The 21,001-nt window shown below is 34.9% G+C and overlaps 1 protein-coding gene across 13 annotated transcripts in view; it reads left to right on the top strand.

Moving 5' to 3' along the window:
- The window catches only part of Tle4 (TLE family member 4, transcriptional corepressor), a 135,984-nt gene that overhangs the window by 47,589 nt on the left and 67,394 nt on the right, over positions 1–21,001 (top strand). For 9 of the 13 annotated variants that reach the window (XR_013438061.1, XM_005335141.5, XM_005335140.5 and 6 more), the window contains one exon: positions 424–498. The exons of the other annotated variants lie outside the window; for them this stretch is intronic. Coding sequence is in view for 8 of the 9 variants with exons in the window: in XM_005335141.5 (XP_005335198.1) it covers positions 424–498 (75 nt within the window). In the remaining variant the exon portion in view is untranslated. The remainder of the gene's footprint in view (positions 1–423; positions 499–21,001) is intronic. 13 annotated transcript variants of the gene reach the window in all.

Raw genomic sequence — 21,001 nt, 5'->3', positions numbered from 1 at the left:
AAAAGTAGGATATAATTAAAAACTTTTTAAAAATTTTTTTATTTCTGTAGATAGCAAAGAGAAAAGGGGATACTAAGAAAACGAGTGAGTTGGGTTTTATTTTTTAGTACTAGTGGAAGACATTGGTCAAAGTATATCACTGACTTGAAAGTGAAATTTAAACTGATTCTACTGCATATAGGGGGGGAGCATCCTTCATAGGCATAGTCCAGATACCTATGGTTGATTGTTCAGTTATTCCGAACCAGTCTGTACCCAGACATACCCTAGACATTTTGTCATACATCACCTGGGCCTTGTGATTGGAAATCTGGAGGCCCCAAATGCTATTTTGCATGTAATTAAAGTTAGAGGACATGTTAGGAAAAGCTGTTCTGAGTAGAAAACAAATAATTGTATTCTGTTTCTGATCTTCATTTATAGCACCAGCAACAAGTGGTGCAGGCTGTGGAACGGGCCAAGCAGGTGACCATGGCAGAACTGAACGCCATCATTGGGGTACGTGGCCTTTCCATTTTAGCTCTGATCTTAGTATTTATCACCAGTTCTCTTGCTGTCTCTAAGTTTTGTTCCACCAAAGGGGCAAAAGGCAATAGCGACCACAGAGTGAAATTAAGCACTTTTCCTTAAATCTCATGTGAAATTTGATGGCCGCCTCAGAAACTTTGGATCACCTTCTCACCAATTTAAGTTGATGTTTCCGAAAATTCTCCCCTAAGGAGAGTGTTCTTTTTCATATTTCTTCCTTTTTGCATTCAGCTTCTGCTGCAGAGCTAGGCTAGGAAACAAAGATACAAATTACCCTGATGTTAAAATGATATGATTTCTTTTTATCTGTTCTCCAATGATGTGGAGTGTCTTAAAATCATTTTTAGTAAAATGTATATTTTCACATCTCCCCTACTACCTTTCCTTCCCTGTGATGAGTGGTTCTTGAGGGCTAGTGTCCATTTGTGGTACAAATAATAGATGAACTGCACTTTTTCGGAAAATCAGTGGCCCAGTTAGAAAATCATTCCTGGCAATGGTGATGTTATTGCTGCAAAGAAATTCTGCTGCACTTCATGGGTTTGGGCAGTCACTTGAACTCCACTTAACTTTTTTGTTCTCTCAAATTAAGGTAAATAATCTGCTAAAATTTAGAAATAACAATAAAGGCAAGAAATCCTGGCTATGAAGTATACTGTATACACCTCTGTTTGTGCAGATAGTACAAGCAGTTCCTTACTTTGTTTTGATGAAGACACTATTACTGTACCTTCCTCTTTCTGACCCTCCCAAATGCTTTCTTTTGTGTGTAGATTATACACAAAGTCTTCCCTCTTTTTTCCCTCAGTATATCAAACACACTTTGAAATGCTAATTATTCCATTTACTTTCATTAAAATTCAAATTGCTGAGTGAAGATGCAGATAAGGGTCGGCTGATCATCAATCTGAAGTGAAGATATTGCTTCAATTATGCCTCTGTCTTTTTAGAAGGAAATCAGAACTCTGGGATCATTGCCGCTAGTGGGGGCGCAATAGTCTGATTGTAGTTCATTTTTAATGGGCTATTTGGATCTCTATTTTGTGTCCCTCTGACCACAAGAAAAAAATGGTACCAAATTATCGGGCATAATAAATGGAAAAGAGTAACCTTTATTTCCTCTAAATGCCCCTTGGAAAAAAGTCTGCATCCGAACAAGCCACATAGAATCAGGAATAACATTTATCATATATTTTCTGTGTTAGGTGCAGTTAGGATAGGTATTAAGAGATGAAAACATTTCACAATTAGATTTTATTTCTTAAAACTCCAGAAAACAGCAGTGCTTGAGCTTAATTGTTGAGGACATTTTTAAAAATTAAGTATATATGTATACACCAACTATGCTTGCATGAAACATCCTGTGCTTGAATGTGTTGTATTCATGTTGGGATGGTCTGCATCTTTTTGTTATTAAGTCTTTCACAAGTCAGAAGTGGTAGAATTTTTATTTCACATCCACTGTCCAGTTTTATGTGTTTGCTGTATAAGGAAACAATATAGAGTGGTGCCTTATAGGAGAGCTTGCCAGGGTCATGTCGTAGTGTTTATCATTTTTGTGACTAGCTATAAGACAGTCATTGCCTTCCCTTACCTCTCATTGGTGGCCTTTTCTAGGAATGCTTCCTCCCCACCATCCTTTTTTGAGTCTTTTAGTGAATGTACTTGTACACAGTGCAAAGATTAAGTTAAATTAAAAAAATGCATTGTTTTGTTTTGGATGTTGTTTAAAGATATGAGGGGGAGGGTATAAAATCAAAATAAGTTCCCCTCTTTGTCACATCAAATACATTTTTATACTGTTTTCTATTTCATTTTTACCTAGTTTATTTTGAATGGGATGACAGATTGCCTTTTCTCAGGGAAATGATGATTTATTAGATTGTTACTGAAAGACATGTGTATATCTGGATTTAATTATTAAAATAAAGGTAGTTTAATTTTGTGATCTAAAATTTGAAGAATTAACACAGTAGAGCTACATGCTATCAAAGCAACATGTGCTGTATTGATGGATCTCGAGGAGTTTCAAACTAATTGTATTCAGGTAGAGAATGGACTCAAAATCATATAATCTATTTTGAAAAATAGATTGCAGAAATAGACAAATGTAGCAGTTTCAGAGAACCACAAACCTTGTGAGGAAGAAAGAGCCCAGTTACAAACTCACTTGATGAATTGTTGCTAAGGTCCCTCTGTCTTTTCCATCCCTGGTAGTGTCTTGTGGGTCAAGTAGCTTTGAGAGTTGTGACATTTTGGAATGTTAAATGGACCAGTTGTGTATCCTCCTGGTGATGGCTGTGAGGTGCTGGTATTTTGGCCTGCTAACAGAAATAATGATTATTCAGGTTTAGATTTTTTTAACTTGATTTTTAGAGTGTAGTCTGCTGTGATTTTCTGCACTGAGTGGGGAATGACAGGTTTTTCTCCTAATAGGTAAAGACCCTTCTAAGACCCTGGGGATCTTCATTTATTTATTAGGGCAATGTATCTATTTTATATGTATACACACTATCCAGACAAGAGCAAATGTTCTCAGATTTAATGAAATCTGATGAAGCACCTTTTTAACTCTGCAATATTATTCTAACTTCATTGGTAAATGAGCCAAACCAGTGATCCATGCAGTTTAAATGCAAAATGCTGAAGTGAGCCCAAAAACCTAGAGAGGCGGCTGTTCTCCTGACAATAAGCTAGTTGTGCCTAATGGAATGAAACACAGTTATAATGATTTCTTTCACAGGTCATGTTCAGTTTAAGACTGTTGATAGATTGAAATAAGTTAAATACCATTTATCTTTTATTTATAAGGAAGAAAACCAGGAAAATTCCTGTTTTATTTTCTTTTTACAGTTATTTAGTATTTTGTGTTTTAGTTTTATGCTTGCTTGAATTTTCCCTGAGTTCCCTCAAATAGGCTAGGGGAATATAATGTGTCTAGTTTGATCTTATCATGTGTCCTACTCCAGCCACTGTGTTTTTAAATTAGAATCTCTGAGAGATCACACTGTTGGAACAACACACAAATTGTAGCTTTAAATTAGTAATATGATCTAATTAGAAATGATGTTTTCATTTCCTGTATTATTAAATTGAATCATCTGACTATCTTAAAATGCTTTTTAAATCCATTACACTATATAATCAGTGCATGCTGTGTGAATGTGGTTATGCTTAATAAAGGAGACTAAGTTAGAACCTTATAAGAATTTCAACAAAGCAACTACCATTGAGAAAGTTTCAGTATGAACATTCGTGGAAAAAAATGTTTCCCTTGTAAAATAGAAGAATGTGGTTCTTTTGGAACTCCACTCCACCCCTTTAAAAACTCATGAAGAAAAAAACAATGGTAGAAACGTATGCATTAAAATAAAAAGCCCTGCCCCCCCCCCCCCCAAAAAAAAAAACCCTTAAGAACAGGTATGCCACGGTGTTGTAGGAAAATGTAGTTTGGCACTAGAAATGCTGAACCTCAATTTTCAGCAGTGACATTTTAATGATAGGAAGTCTGCAAAATTATTTGCCATCAATTGTGAAGGCAATAACAAGCCTTGGTGGTTTTTCACACTCTCTGTGTTAAGTGCTTTCAGAATGACAGCGTAAACTGTGTTAGAGAACTCCAAGGAAGTAAAACTGATTAAAATGTTCATGCTTGAATGGTGCTGATGGAATAGTTCATTTGGACTTTCTCTACCTCCTGCAGCTCAAGCTGAAATATTAAAATTCAGTGGATTTAAATTTCTCTCCTCTCAGCTCAGGAAAAAAACATTACATTTTAATAGGTTTTAAACCCATAATTCATTGGTTTGGAGCAGCACTGTTAAATCTATTTAAATATTACTTGTATTACTAAGGAAATGATTTAAATGACTTTGCCTTTACCATCCTATATGTGTTTGAATTAGTTTAAAAAAAGAAAGACAATACCAAAGGGGAATTGTTCCCCCCCCCTTAGATTTTTTTTTCATTGTCCTTGTCATATGCTTGACCCTTAAATTAATGTGTGTGTGTGTGTGTGTGTGTGTGTGTGTGTGTGTGTGTGTGTGTGTGTGTGTTCCAGATTGACTTTTTGGGAGAGGGTCTTGCAGTATGACAGCTTAAAAATGTATGTTCCTCCTTTTCCATTGTAGATTTCAAAATTGCCATTTTAACTTTCAAAGCCATTTGGGCAGTGAGTCTTTATGGTAATTTCCCTTGTTTTCTTAAACAAATTGGCCATTAGGCAAAAATTAGAAAGGTATAAATTTGTGGAGGTGTTTAAAAACAAATGGGTGTGTTTCCCTCCATCAAAGGTGTATGATGTATACTTCTGTGGACACATAGCCTTCAGTAATAGAAAACTTGAAATAAAATAAACAATACAATTTCACTTTTAACAAAAGCAAAAATATATTAAGTATCCAAAAGCAGTATTTTTATTCCTCTGCGTTGGCTAATAAAAGGTCTTCTATGCATAGAATTTAGTCCTTAGTAGCTCAATTTTTACAACTCATTGTTTACATTATTTTTTAAACCTGTGCTTACAGGAAACATGCTGGTGAATCTCCTTGTCTTGTGTTTCTCTCAACTCATTGATATTTTCTAAATGTATGTAATATGGAATGGAATTTTAAAAAGCTGTAAAATTGATTTTGTATTTTCTTGGAGGTTGTTATTTCAGCTTTGTGGAAATTGTTATTTCATCTTTGTGACTGTCTTTACATGCCTGAAGTTTAAAGGCTTCTTAGGCTATGCTGGCCACAGGCAGCATCAATGTGTAAAGTCTAGGGGCAGAGGCTGGCTTGAAGATGTCCTATTTTTTATAATTGTTGTAGGGCTATGCTCATCTGCTCTCAAAAAGCTGTGATGGCATTAAAACCTAAGGAGTTTTGTATCACATCCTACTTTATCTTCTGTTGGTATGCCTACCCATTCCCCTCCACTTTTAAACTGGCTCATTTGCTGTGAAGCAGGAGACTATTATTGAGTGATGTAGTCATAATCTAATCTTTCTGCTGCAATTTGATGAAGCTCTAAGAGGCAATAATTTCCCTTCTCATAACAAAGACTAATATATTTAATATTTCAACTCAGCTGTACTTCAGAATTGTGTCCCCCACCCCCCTAACACACACACATACATCTCAGGGGGGAAAAAAGACACAAAAGCACTCATAAGGAACAGGATTTCTGATTTGAGGTATGCACTCAGTTATTTCCATTACAAAGGTTCTCTGGGAGAAATATCTAGAAGCTCTTCCCTCAAATTAGTGATGATCTGAAGTGCTGATATATTTCTGTTTAGGAAGGAGACTGCCTTCCCTTCAGTAAATGCACTTCCATAGCTCACTTCCATAGCTCAAGAGAGAGTCTGGCACAAAGTGTTAACAGAATTATAGAATATGGGTGGGTACATCTGTATCACTTAAGGCCTGTGGACGTTATATTTCCTAGATCTGCAAATGTGCATTCATTTACATAGGAGCACAGTGTGTATCAAAGGGGAAGCACTGTTGCACAGAAAAGCAGATTTCACTTCAGTTAGCTTGCAGGGAAATAATTGGAAATTATTAACCCTATTATTGTTTTGTTTTTGTTATTTGCTTTTTATCTCTCTCTCTCTCTCTCTCTCTCTCTCTCTCTCTCTCTCTCTCTCTCTGTGTGTGTGTGTGTGTTTGGTGCTGGGGTTGAACCCATGTGTGGTTTTTTGTTTTGTTTTTATCTTTGATTTTATAATTCTCTTTCTTAATAGTGTTCCTCCAAGCAGTATCACCAGCTGCCATTTAGTAAAAGACTTTTATCCTTGTAGACAGTGCCTGCCTTGTATCCTTCAAAATTGAGAGGGAGGGAGGAAGAATGGACTATAAGGGAGGCATGCTTACCTCAAAGAGGTAAATAAAGGGCTAATGGCTGCTTGACTCATAGCATTTAAGTGAAGTTGTTAAGACTTCAGTTTTGTGTTTTCAAAGCTTTATGGGAAATCAGTTTAAAAAGGCTTCTATCCCAAAATGTATTTGTTGTCTTAAGAATTCGATTTAGGACTTTTGTGAAAAGATTAGAACCCTTTAATTTAATGAATAATAAGAATGACTTGATTGTTATATCCCGCTTATTCATGCTTTCAAATATTTTAGTACCTTCACCAAATCCTATTGCAGAAGGACATTTTATTTTGTTCTTTGTAATATTTTAAAATGCTTCTGAAATGTGTTTTGAAATGATTCCTTTTTTAAATATTTATTTGTTTAGTTTTAGGTGGACACAATATTTTTATTTTTTATATTTTTATATGCTGAGGATTGACACCAGTGCCCCCTGCTTGCTAGGCAAGCACTCTACCACTGAGCCACAACCCCAGCCCCATGAAATAATTCTTCAATTACTTTTAAATCATTTTATTAAGTTGGTAAATGTAAGCTTTTTGGTTTTACATTTTACTACATGTAATCAACACATTTATCTTATTTTCAATAAGAGAAGTTTCCAAGGATATTAGAGTGAAAGAAAACGGTAGAAAACATGATAAAATGATACTACAGGCATTTGCAGATTTTGTTTACTTTTTTTTTTTTTATGTTTTCAGGCATATTTTAAGATACTTGGAATTGGCAGTTTAGAAATACACATTTTGGATATTTGATGTTCCTTTTAAGTCAGATTTATGGAGGTGAATTTATATAAAGTAAAATTTATCCTTTATAGCATAAAAGTTCAATGAGTTTTGATAACTAAATATAGACACATGTCATCACAACTTAAATACAGAATAGCTCTCCTCCACCTTCAATTCCCTAGTTTGCTGACAGTTCTTTCCCCTATCTTCAGCAACTGGCTACCACTAAAAATATTTTTTTCTCCCAAAGTGAGAGAATGTCCTATATACATGGAATTATGCATTGTGTAACCTTTTTAATTTTCTTTCATTTTGTATAAACATTTGATATTTGTGTGATTGCCCATATCAATAGCTCAATCCTTTGTATTATTGAATGGTATTCCATTGTATGGATATACCACATTGTTTATCCATTCTCTCCTTGAAAAGGACAGTGGGATTATCTTCAGTTTTGAGTAATTATGAGTAATTCCACAAGAATATTCACATTGAGGCTTTTCAAAGTAAGTTTTCAATTCTTTGGGGTAGATTACCTAGAAAATAAGATTGCCAAATAAGTAACATGGTAAGTGTGTATTTAACTTTCCAAATAACTGACATACTGTTTTCCAGAGTAGCCTCATTATTTTGTCATCTCCTGCGTATGAAAGAACCTATGCTCTATATCCTTACCAGTACTTGCACTTGTAGATTTTTGAGGTTATTTCAGCTGTTGTAATAGGTGCATAGGGATATTCATCATATTTTTATTTTCCCATAACAACTAATGATACTTAATGTCTTTATGTGCTTATTTGCCATCTCTGTCTCTGATAAAGTATCTGTTCAAATCTTCTCTTTTTTGAGTTTTTTTAAATTGAATTTTGAAAGTTTGTGAATTTTGCAAATATATACACTCATTCTATAGTATATCTTTTCAGTTTTTAAAACGGTGACTTTTGAAGAGCACATGTTTTTAACATTGATTAATTCTAGCTTATTATTTTTTCTTCTGTGGATCTTACTTTTGATGCTGTTTCTAAGTAACATTTACTTCAACATTTAATTCAAGATCACAAATAGTTTCTTAATATTATTCCTCATGAAGATTTTTAATACTTAGCCCATGGTTCAGTTGCGTTTTTGTTTATGGTGTAAGATACAGCTTAATTTTTCTTTCTTCAGATGGACATTTTATTAAATTGTTCCCACGCCATTAATTGAAAAGACTGTACTTTATTGAATACCCCTTGCACCATTTTTTGAAAATCAATTATTTGTGTGAATCTATTTCTAGACTCTGTTCTCTTCCATTAAATTCTTCATTTCTTTCACCAGTGCCACACTGTGATTACTGTAGCTAATTAGTGATGTTTCTTTCATTAGTGATGTTTCTCTTTCCCTTGTAGGCATATTTTTTCTTTCTCTTTATTGCCCTTACCAATATCCCTCAGAACTTCAGGTCTTTGTTATCAGTATTTTAAAAGACTGGCTAATATGGGGGAAGAAATCTAAGCCCACCACTTTTGTCAAAAATGGTGTCTTATCTGCCTCCTAATTGGTTTTTTCTACAATAAATGCATCTTCCACCTGCCCCTAGTTCCAGACACTCTCCCAGCTTGTCTCCTGTGGTCTACTCCTATAGAGAGATTGTTTGTGCATTTGTCTTCCTATACTTTATTCTATACCTGGTAGCCAGAGTTATCTTTTTCTAAAGTGATCTTTTTCCATTCCATAAATGGAATCCTTTTGTTCGTTCCTCTGCTTAAAAATCTTCAGATGGTCAGCTTTTATTTAGGAAAAATTCTTGAGTTTCTTACCATGGTCTACAGATAACACAGATTCAGCATGAGCTGACCTTCCTCTCCTCTACCTTTGTGACTTCACATGCCACTCACACTCCTCATTTAACTGTCATAAAGCCATGTTGGCTTTCTTCTCTGTCCATGGATCATGCTTAGCATGTTCTTGATTGGAGTTTGTGCACCAGTTCTTCCATCTTTTAGAGTACTCTTCTCCATGTCTTGATGTGGTCTTCTTCATGCTCATCTTCAAAGATTCAGCTCATATATTTTTTCCTTATGAAAGAATTCTGTGGATTGTAGCCCTTTTTATGTGTTGCTTCATCTAGTTCATTCACTGCTCCATTAGACGGTTTTATTTTCCTCATAGCATGTAGTAGGATTGATTTGTTTGTGTATTACTTTTCCTTCACTAGCTGGAAAGATCTTGTTTACTTGTGTAGCCATGGTGCTTAGAATAATAGGTAGCTCATAATTTTCAGTAAGCATTTGTACAATAAAAAGTAACTATTTGTTCAGTAAACATGCAATAATTTGTCTATAATATTGTTCAGTGAATATTGATTAAGTGAGTAAATACTGTATTTTGACCTGTTTTTTTAATTTAGTTCCCCCACCCCACAGTTTTGGGCCCAGACTGAGGAAAAGCATGGAGTAATAGAAAATACACAAACCTGAGGGTCACTTATATTTTGACCTTAGGAATTTCATTTAAGTTTTCTGATCTGTCAGATGCAAGGCTAGCAAACTATGGAACCAGCCTAGGTATCTATCAGTGGACAAATGGATTTTTTAAAAATGTGATATATATGAAGTGAAGTTTTATTTAACCATAAAGAAAAATGGATAGAACTTGAATGATACGTTAAGTACAATAAACCAAGCTCAGAAAATTAAGGACTGTATGTTTTCTTTCATGTAGAAGCTAGAGAGGAAAAAGGAAGAGAAGTGTGTGTGGGTGGGGAAGGATCTCAGGGAAATCAGTAGAGAAGAGGGACCAGGAGGACGGAGGAAAATACTAGGGAATGATATTGGCCAAATTTTATTGTGTGGATATATGACCATGTAATGATGAATTCTACCATTATATACAGGGTCTAATGCATCAATAATAAAAGGAAAAAAAGTATAAATGAAGGGAATGTATAAAATGTATAAAAAAAGTATAAATGACTGGTGCTGATAGACACTAAAGTACCATCTAGTCTAACATGACTTTCTTAGCCTATTTGTTTTGATCATTGTGGAATTTTCATTTTAAAACTTGGTGTCCTTTTGAATCCATTATTTATCTAGATTTATCGTATCTCCAGGCTTTTATTTTTTTCCTAAAAGGGTAACTAAAAAGAGTGAATGTTTATTGAATATTTGCTTTGTATTAAGTACTGTGCTAAGTAAGCATTTATATGAATTATTTAATCTTCACATCAACCCTGGAAGGAAATACTGTTATCTGAACTTCACAAATAATGAAACTAAGGCTCTGAAGGGAAAAGTAGTTTCCTGAAGCCACATAAGGGGGAAATGGCAGAACTGGAATCCAAATTTCTAGTGAGTTCAGAGCTTACCTGTGTAATCACTGGGCTGCTCTTTTCCTTTATTTGTTCTCTTTGTGCCATGTTTTTTTTTTTTTTTTTTTTTACACCCTGGTATTATATTTCCTTTATCCTGAGATCCACTGTTAGGATTGTTCATAGCTTAGCTTTGGGAGGAAAATGAAAATTGGGTGTGCTTGAACCACATGTGAATTGGTTAGCCATAGATTGATTGGATATGCTTGACTCATACTGTGTTTTATCTTCCTGTTAGTATAAGAACCAAAAGTTATCATTAGGTAGGTTTGATGATACTAGGTCTTTAGATCTAGGATTTCAGGCTTGGGCATTGGGCTGTCCATTAAGTCCCTGAAACATTTGCAAAATTAGGTGTATGTTTTTTAGAGGAGAGGATAGTATACACTTTTTCAATAATAGTGTTTGTGGTGTTTATATTCACAAAGGGCCCAATGATTTAAAAATATTTAAACCTGTGCCTTTCGAGAATAGAATAGATCCTGATATGAAATACTAAAATCATTTGTGGGATGCATTAGAGAGAATGTTATGCTCAAAGATTGTGTTGGAGGGAAGCTACCCACCTCATGGCAAAGAATGAGGGAAAAAAATGGCTGGGGACAAGATATAGTCCCAATGGGCATATCTCCAGTGACTGACTTCTTCAAACTGGCCCTACCTCCTACCAGTATCCACCACATCCCTGTAGCATCATCAGATTATTAATCCATCAATGCTGTCATGATTTAGTTACTTCCCAGCCCTTCCTCTGAACACTGCTGCAGTGGGGACCAAGCCCCACATAAGTCTTTGGGGGGAAGTCTCTATCCAAAACATAACATAATCAGTGAAATACTCAGAAATAGATCTACACATACATGTCAGAATGGGCAAGCAGATAAGTAGGGAGAAAGCTGGATCCTAGTAACTATTAGTAGGGGGACAGTTTTTCTTGTATACATCTTATCATATGCAGAAGTCAATCCTAGAAGCATTAAAAAACAGAACTTTAAAAACCTCAGCGAAACAAAAAAATCTGGAAGAACTTTTTTTTTAAATCTCTTATAGTAAGAGTTCTTAAATGGATCACAACTCAAATCATAAGGAAAAAAATGATAGTATTTATTACTTAGTTAAAATGAAAAAACCTATACATCAAAAGATACCTCACAGAAAATGAGAAGACAAGCCAGAATACTAGGAGAAGATATTTTGCAACATATATAACAAAGAATGATTATGATACAGATCATACCAGATAAAGAGCAAATAAAAATTCAGCTTTAAAAACAACCTGAAAACCACACTGTAGACAAGAGCTTTCATTATTCTTAAAATTGAAACCCCTTAGTGTGCACTGTCTGATTCCCAGAATACTCATATTCTAACTTCCTCCATGCTTACTGGGTCATCAGTCTTACTTTCTCTTACTTGATCCCAGCAGGTATCTGTTCTGTTCTGGACCTTGCAGCTGCCTTTTCTCTTGCTTCTGATTTGTTCTCTTTGCTCTCTGCAAGGTACTGTCATTTGCATCCTGCAGGTCTCCATTCAAGTGTCACTTTCCCAGAGCTGTTGCCTCCATTTATTCTTATGAATGATCAGACTAGTTGAGAAAGGGACCTGCCTGATAGGGCTGCTGGTATATTTCTGGACCTGGATAGTGAAGGATATGTACTTCATTTTCTTGAGCCAATGCCATCTTTCACTGATTATTCCTTTACTTCACATGGGCTGGTATTGGCCCACATTAGTCTTCAAATTTCAGAAGATTCATGAATCTGGAATGAAATCAATTCACTACTCACAGTCAGTATTTAAAAAAAAAATATATAGAATAGAAAAATCAGTGTGTTACACATAATAGTATTTGGCATTATTTGCTGAAATTTGATTTAAATTTATATTCTATGAAGATGTGTGCGTGCACACACACACACACACACACACACACACAGGTGCAATACATAACTGTTGGGAAGCAATTCATGTTGGTAACATCTGAGTTTCATTAATCTCTCAAGTAATAAGAACAAAAATCAGAATTACCTAAGAGCCTAAAGTAGATAGTCTTTTCAAATGTAGCCTTACTTTTAAAAAGTAGTATGAAGTAACTATAGAAAGCTTTTCTGAGCACATTTCCTTTACTTGATAACTTAATAAAAGTTAGTCCCTACATTTTTTTTCCTTAAATAGCATAAAGAAACCTTCAAGGAATTGTACTTTTATTATTAATTTGCTTAGAAGTACTCTTTTTGTAAGCTTTAGGCCAATTCAGAAAAAGTGCTAACAAGATCATCAGTAGAAAAGTTAAGGGTTTTTTTTTTTTTTTCTTGTTATTTCATGAGCTAAGTAGCAATTTGGGATGGTGGATCGATTTGGTTGCTTTGCTTTTTTTTTTTTTTTTTTTTTTTTTTTTTTTAGTCTGTCTTGCTCATCTGAGACCAGCCCAGATATCTTGAGGTCTATAGAAATCTGTGGTTTGTTTAACATGAGAAACTTAACCCTTTCAGTGATAATCTTTCTAGAATTGCTCTAAATGCATGTCTTTCTCCTACAGTACATTCCAAGTTTTAAGTGATCATAAATGAATTATACATAAACTTAGCTAGAAGGAGTTTTTTTTCCTTTTTTTTTACTTGTGTATCTTTCCATATATTCATTTAACCTTTAGCTTTTGCTAGAGATGTTATTAAAATCAAGAATTTGTGTCTTATGGCAAGAAGAGCACATGTTATTTTCCTTGCATCTCACAACTTCAGGGAATTTGAATAGTAAAACAGACACTGTATACTCATCACCTAGATTCACCAGTTATCATTTGCCTACATCTGTGTGTGCACGTGTATGGATTTTTTAAGTGTGTTGAACTGTTTGAAAATAAGAGGACGGTCATTTTATCCGTTCATACTTCAGTGTGTATCTTCTTGGAGCAAGGATATCTTCTTATGTAAGCACAATACTGTTAATACATTCCTATATCCAGTAGTACCATTCATAGTCATATTTCTCTGATAGCACTTTTTTCTTCATAGCATTTTCCCCTACGATTCAGAATTCAACACAGAAAATGCCTTTGTTGTCATGTCTCTTTAGTCTTCTTTAATCTGGTAGAATAAATCCCAAACCATTTTGCTTTATGACATAGGCATTTTGAAGATCTCAGGCATGTCTTGTGGAATCTGGATCTGATTGTTGGAATGTTTTCTCAAATTTAGATTCAGGTTATGTATTTTTAGTAGGAATGCTACATTGTAGATAGTGGTGTGTATTTCTGGTTGTATCACCATGTCATTGATAAAGCAAGGTGATGTGTGGTGTGATATTTTAACGGTGAATAATGTGTTTCTGACAATGTTTTAGCTAGTGGTTTTACCACCTGTCTTGGAGGAATCAGTTCATAGATTAGAGTGCTGAAATGGTACATTTTAAAATAATTCTTTCCTTTTAAATTAAAGAAGAACCTTTCCTGTTCTCTCTTTCCCCCATCTTTTTCCTTCCCTTCCTTTCTCCGTGTGTTTGTGTATGTGTAAGGTGTAGGTGGATACCTTTTCTTAATAGCACATGCCATAGAATTGTCCTAGTAACATTGAGAAGTAGATTTTATAATTGTTTCCACTTCTTCAGGAAGAAACAGAAGCTCAGAAACATTGACTGGCTCTTGCTCATATAAATGATAGAAACTCTAGCTGATTGGCCCTGCTGTCACTTCATTGTGGTGCTTCATCAGTGTTAAAGAGGATCTCCTTTCTCAGACTCCATCCCATCTCTACAGACAGAAGCCAGGTTAGCAGAATTGTTCATATTGAACAGTATCTTCCCAAGCTAGGGATTGCAGATATCAGACCAGTCTTTGCTTGTGGCTCCATTTCAGAGTCTCTTACCTCTCCCTCTGACTCTTCTGAAGGTCTGTAGAGTCTACCCTTTACTTCTGTTCTGGAATAGTGTGTCCCATTTGGATCAAGACTCAATGCACCTGGCTTGGTCAGCTGGTGTAAAGGTGGGAGTCATCTGGCCCTGGAGTTGGAAAGTTGGCACTGGCTTGGGAGCTATTCTCAAGCTCTTGGCTCCAGAATGCCCACTCTACCTGTTTTCTTAGGGTACCAGGGACTTCACTTCTGGAAACTTTTTTTTTTTTTTTTTTTTTTTTAATGTTTTAATCTATGAGAGTCTTCATTCTTAACAATGCTGGGAAATTGTTGCAAGCTTCACCAGCAGCAGGGACCTGTTAAGTTTTGACTCATTGTCTTTTTGATACTCCTCATTAGTCTAGATAGCTGTCTTGCTTTCTGGCACAAGATGTCACAGGTTCATTTTGTACTTTTAGAAATCAAGGTTCAGGCATTTAACTGCTTTCTTACTACTGAGAGGTAGCAATTGCTTCTAAGAAAGATGCCTATTATTTGAGGATTCTTCTCCTGTTAAGAGCTTAATGGAGATAAGGAGTAGCCAACAAGAAAACCTCTACCTGAATTTCAGTTGGAGATGTCCAGAATTCTAGGAAAGTGTGGTGAGGGTACACCAGCTCCTCCTTAGTCATGAACCAGTCAGTCCTTAGTGATCAAACAGTTGAGGACCTTCCATTAAGAGGAATTTCTATTTTTGCTAACAGAAAGACAACAATTTCTAAAGACATTTCCTGTGAATTCCATTCTCCAGTGATTCTTTTCTTTCTTTGCTACCAGATTTGAAGCTCTAAGAAAATAATTCTTTTGTTACAGAAAATCCAGTAAAAAGCTATTAACAGAATTGAGGTTGTGTCTACCACCTCTCTGCTATATATTTTCAGACATAATTACTGGCTATTTTTCAGAATTAAATTAATTATCTTAATGGAGTACTTACTTGCCTAAGTTTAAAGTTCACTCCATTTTAATGTTTATTCTCTTGAGTGGTCCATCAAGAGAACAGAAGAAAGTTTTATTTTATATATGGTTTGAGATAAAGTCCCCGCCCCCCTTTGCTTCTTTTTTTAAAGGTACCTGAAGGTAGTATTGGTCTAGGAAGATCAGTAAAAAGTTTTTTCCCCAAGATACCTGTTTTCCTCTATAGGTGTTTCCTTAGTTATGCTTCCATGGAGTACATTTATTTTAATGTGTAATTGGCACAACAGTTTATGCCCTCCACTTTGATATTTTTGGATTGAATATTTAGTTTTTTATGAGCATTTTTTAACTTACTGATTTGTAATTATCTTAAATTATTTTAATAGATTGGTGTGAAACTACTATTCTTAATATCCATTTTCCTTCCTTTGATCTTTAAAAAGGAGAGGTAGGTTTTACCAACCTAGATGCTCTTCAGTGGATGAATAGATAAAGAAACTGTGGTACATATACACAATGGAATATTATTCAGCAATAAAAGAGAATAAAATCATGGCATTTGCAGGTAAATGGATGGAGTTGGAGAATATAATGCTAAGTGAAGTTAGCCAATCTCCCAAAACCAAATGCCAAATGTTTTCTCTGATATAAGGAGGTTGATTCATAGTGAGGTTAGGAGGGGGGGAGCATGGGAAGATTAGATGAATTCTAGATAGGGCAAAGGGGTAGAAGGGGAAGAGAAGGGGGTGGAGGTAGAAAAGATGGTGGAATGAGATAGACATTATTACCCTAAGTACATGTATGAAGAAACAAATGGTGTTAATGTACTTTGTGTACAACCAGAGATATGAAAAAATATGCTCTATATGTGTAATGTGAATTGTAATGCATTCTATGGTCCTATATAACATTGGAATATTAAATAAATTTTTAAAAAGAGGTTCTAAACCCTTGTTGATTAATTGCTCCATAATTAACACAGATGGGTCAGAGATCAGAGGACTGTGGGCCTTCACAGTGTTGTAGGGCAGTCCATTTGATTGTGGTACTCTCAGCTCCTTCAGTAATATCCAGAGAACCTGGATCCTTTTCCAGGGAATCTGCTTTGAGTTTCCCTCTGTTGACTAGACAATTAGATAGAAATTCTTTTTGAAATTTAATTCTGTAATGTTATTTGATGTTTGATAAATTAATTTTTTGATGGAGATAAAGGGTTAAAATTTAGTTCAGCCTTTGATGACTCACTGCTTTTATTTAAAGAAGTAGTCTCTGATGTTTTTATTCACCAATCATTATCAATTTTAAGTACATCTGTCACTCTAATTCTATGGTGTTTCCTGGGTGAAAATTTACAAAGAAACTTAAATATGACCTCTAAATACAGAAACAAGTCTGTTTTATTGATTAAAAACATTTTAAAACCAACTATAATATTTCAGTATTTATATTTTTATGAAATAGCTCTTGGTGCTATGTTAAATCTCATTTTGTCTATACTTTTATATTTTAAAAATTTCATAAAAAATCTTTCCTTTCTACATGTTGCCATACTGAGTATGTTTTTTGTTTGGTATTTTATGTGTATAATGGGTGACTTATGACGTGGGTTTATGATAGCACCCTCTCATTTTCTTTTCTGCTTTAAGTTCAAGGCATATTCTCTTAACTAATATGGCTATAATTTGATTGTTTCTATTCATAAGATTTTGAAAGGACTTTTGTTATAATGGGTAAAAAATTAAAGCTTAAATGTGATATGGTATTTTGGGACAGAAAAATAACATTAGTGGAATAATTAGGGAACTCTGAATTAAAGTCTATATTTTGGTTGATAGGTAATATGCTGGTGTTAATTTCTTCGTAATAAATTCTATGGTTGTTTAAAATTAGGGGAAATTAGGGAAAGCCAGGTAAAGAGTATATAGGACCTCTATATAGTAGAAACTTATTATAAGCTTAAAATATGTGGATATAAGAAATAATTTTCTGGTTTAGAGAAAGTTTAGTGATAGTTGTATTTGAACCCACTTTTGACTTGTAATATTAAGAATTAAAAAAAAGCCCAGCAATAAAAATAAATGCATACTTTTCATATTGAGGGCCAAGCCCAAAGTTTGATCACTAGAATATCCATCCTGTACTTTTTAGATTATTGCCGCTTATTTTAAAATTGTCCAAATGAAGGTTTATTGCAGAAATAGTTAGCTTTTTCATTTCTTCTGGTTCCTTTTTGAAATTTAAAGCTCAAGAGGTCACCAAGAATAGAACTAAACCTTACCACTTTTAAGATTGTTTCTGATGTCAGTTGATAATGTGTTTGAACATCTACTCAGGAGTATCTAGGTACCGTGGAAAATTTTAAAGACACACACTAAGCCTTTTATTATTTTTGCTTGCTAAGTGTCATATAAATGATATTGGCCTCAAGTACTGTGAGAATTTAGAGGCGATGATAGAGATTCCTTTGAGCCAAAGTGATTAGGACTGTCCTCATAAGAGAAGGTAGACAGGAGTATGGCATGAAAGGACAAGCAGAACATAAACATGTAGATAGAAATGAGAAGGCTACATGTATATGTATGTCTTGATTATTAGAGATGTCTTACTAAATAGATTAGTATTATAGGCAAAGAGCTTCCTGGATGATATTGCACAGGGATATGCAAAGTTAGGTTGCTAGTTTATGGAATGTCTTTAATTCTTAGAAATTTGAACTTTTATTTTTAGATAAAAGAGGTCTATTGTTTCTGGAACCAGAGAGTAAACTTTCAAGGATTTCATTTGTTTTTACTGGGTCTCTCTTAACCTCCCTTCTCAGACTCTAAATTTTGTTAAATCTGCATCTGATACATACCTAGCCCTATGTGACTAAAGACTCTGAAACATTTACAAATTATTTGACACATTAAAAATACATTGTTTCTTTATACATTAAAAAAAAACTCATCCAAAACCAATACCTTCAATGATTTAGAAGTATTGTTTTTATTCTCTCAGAGGATAAAAAAGAACCATAACTACTCTCATTTTTCCGCTCAAGCAGGACCTTTTTAAAGGCAGAAGATATATGCGGTGTCTGTTTCCACGTGACATTCATAGTAAAGACTTCCTGGGATCCTCAATTTATTTTGTTCCACCTCTTCACTGTTCTCAAAGGACCTTATCTTCTTTCCTCCTTTATGTCCACCTTAGAGGAAGAAAGTTCTTTTCCCTTTAAGGTTGACCCCTCCCCACCTGCATAGCCCTTCTTTGCTTTATTGCTCCTTCAATTCTCCAAATCTCTGCTTTACATCTCCAGGTGTTCTCTGTTATTGATGTGTCCTTCCGCTTGGAAGCTTAATACCAGAGCTTCTTAGCATTTTGTTTAAGATGAATTGTCCATGTAAAGTCAAAAGAACTTGAGGCAGCACTTTTTCAGGGGGGATAAAAATATCCTATATTTTAATTGATTTTTTTTGTCTGCATAGTGCTTTACACACAATAGGTACTTGATAAATATTTGTAAATTTAATTAAAATAACTTTGTTTGCCCTCTTTAGTACTGCCCTGGATCTATACCCTGTCTTCATACTGTCAAACTTTTTTAACAACTCATGTCGTTGTGTGTGTAGAGGAGATATTAAGAAGTAGAAGTAGCACAAACACATACTCTTTATACCCTAAAATCTGGACCCCAGGTACACCATTCTCTCATATTCAGAACCCAAGGCCCACCATTCTCATGAAACTGAGCACTACTAAGGCTAATTTAAATATGTCAGTTTTTTTTTTATCTCAGAGCCATTTGCAGCCACAGATAGCATATCTTCATTGCTGCTTGCTTGCTTCAAATATTGAAATGATCATCATGATCAACCTCTTTATAGCTCTCTGAATGCTCCTGTTGTATTTCCTTCTTGTCTTTTTTTTTCTTTTGCTCCTTTACTCCTGTCTAGCATCACCTACCTTTATGCAAATTACTTCTACCTCTCTCAAATTTCCCTACCCCTAATCTAACTTCTTGCTAGCCAATTCTACTTGGCAGGCCAGCACTGACTGAAAGTGAAAAATGTTTCACCACAAGACCTATAGGTAACTTACATTGGTCACTATCAATTTGTTTTTCTTCTGTGTCCTTATATCCATATCACTGAGTCCTATCAATCTTCATAAGTTTCTACTGCCACTATACTCTTATTACAGGCTCTTTATTACTCTAGACATTAATTACTGCAAGCCTCCATAAGCTCATTTCAGTTCCAATGAGCCTGTATTGAATCATAGTGGCTTTTACCCCCACTAAATTCATGTCATTCTTTGTGTTTTAGAACAACCCCCACATTACTTATCTAAGTTACATTCACCCATTTCAGATCAGCTCATGTTTCAGTTGTCTTATAAAGTTCTCTCCAAATATCCTGTGTGTATACTGTCTTGTAGGACTCCCTGTATCATTTGTTGCCTTATAAAGTCATTGTTGTTCATCTTTTATAAGAAGACCCTGACTTGCCAGAAATGCTGAGACTCTGGAAAGAATAGACCAGCCTTAGGCCTCTTTGTATCCTGGTTTCCAGCTCAAGTCCCTCCACACATATAAACAGGCTCTTATAAACAGGCTTTTCATTTGAACTCAGACAGTGGCTGTGTGCCTAAACACCATACACTTGAAGTATTAGGGAAATATAGAGGAAAAAGAGAGTTGGAGCAATTTTCTGTGAATAAGTTGAACAAGAATTTGAAGTCAGTTTGCCAAACAAAATAGGATAGCAAAGAACCAAGCCTTGCTACCCTATTTTGTTTTCTTCATATTCATTTAGAAAATATAATTTTATACTCATACATTTTGGTCATATTTAAATTACAGTATGTAAAGAATTATGGGTATGATTTTAGCCACTCAGATGAAGAACAATCTAACGTAAAAACTACCCAGTTAGGAAAAACTTTGGCATGATTTTGCACATGGGGCTTGGTTGGTGGAGTGTCTAGGTACTATTTCCATTTTTATTTAACCTAAACTTGACAAAAGTGTTTGTACTTTATTTTATTGATTATATTTTAAATGCACATAGCCAGAAAATAGATGCAGGTCAACAAGAAAAAAGAGCTAATTAATGCTATACTTTTGACTTCAGTCAAATATATGAAGACAAGAAGAAGAAAACAAACAGAATTTGGAAAAGAGAGAAAAATATTCACTTTTTTCTTTGAAGTGTTTTATGAAGGCATTCCTTTTTACTAGGATAATTTTATTTTTTAAAACTATTTTGTGAAATCTTGCTTACTGTCATAAGTTAGGCCTAGATAGTGGTTTATTGGAAGACAGTAATATTTAATCACTACAAACATTAATCTGAGAATTACTCAGCACTTGTTCTGATAGAAAATTGGAGCAGGGTTTTTTGAGTTGAAGGAATTTCTGTTGAGGGACATGTTTAACTTAATACCCTCCCTACTCCTTTCCTCCTCCCCCTCCTTCCTTTTCCCACTCAGAAGAGGCAACCAGGCCGCCCACAGCAGTTCTTGTAGTAGAGCTTGGTGCAGCCTCAGCTGAGGTCAAGCACTCCCATTCCAGCCTCTCAAGGGCTTTCTCTATGTGTTGCCAGTGTGCTGGTAAAAATGACTTTAAACTCTTGTCAGCGCAGTTACTGGTGCATGCATCACAGTCCCACTCAAATAAACCTGTCACAACATAGAGTCGGCCGCTAGAGAAGAGTACAAGGGCAGGCCTCTAGCTTTTCA

The sequence above is a fragment of the Ictidomys tridecemlineatus genome, chromosome 4 (assembly GCF_052094955.1).
Source record: "Ictidomys tridecemlineatus isolate mIctTri1 chromosome 4, mIctTri1.hap1, whole genome shotgun sequence".
Classification (NCBI taxonomy): Eukaryota; Metazoa; Chordata; class Mammalia; order Rodentia; family Sciuridae; genus Ictidomys; species Ictidomys tridecemlineatus.
Note: the sequence above shows the minus strand (reverse complement) of the source record. Positions and strands in the feature narration are given on the sequence as shown.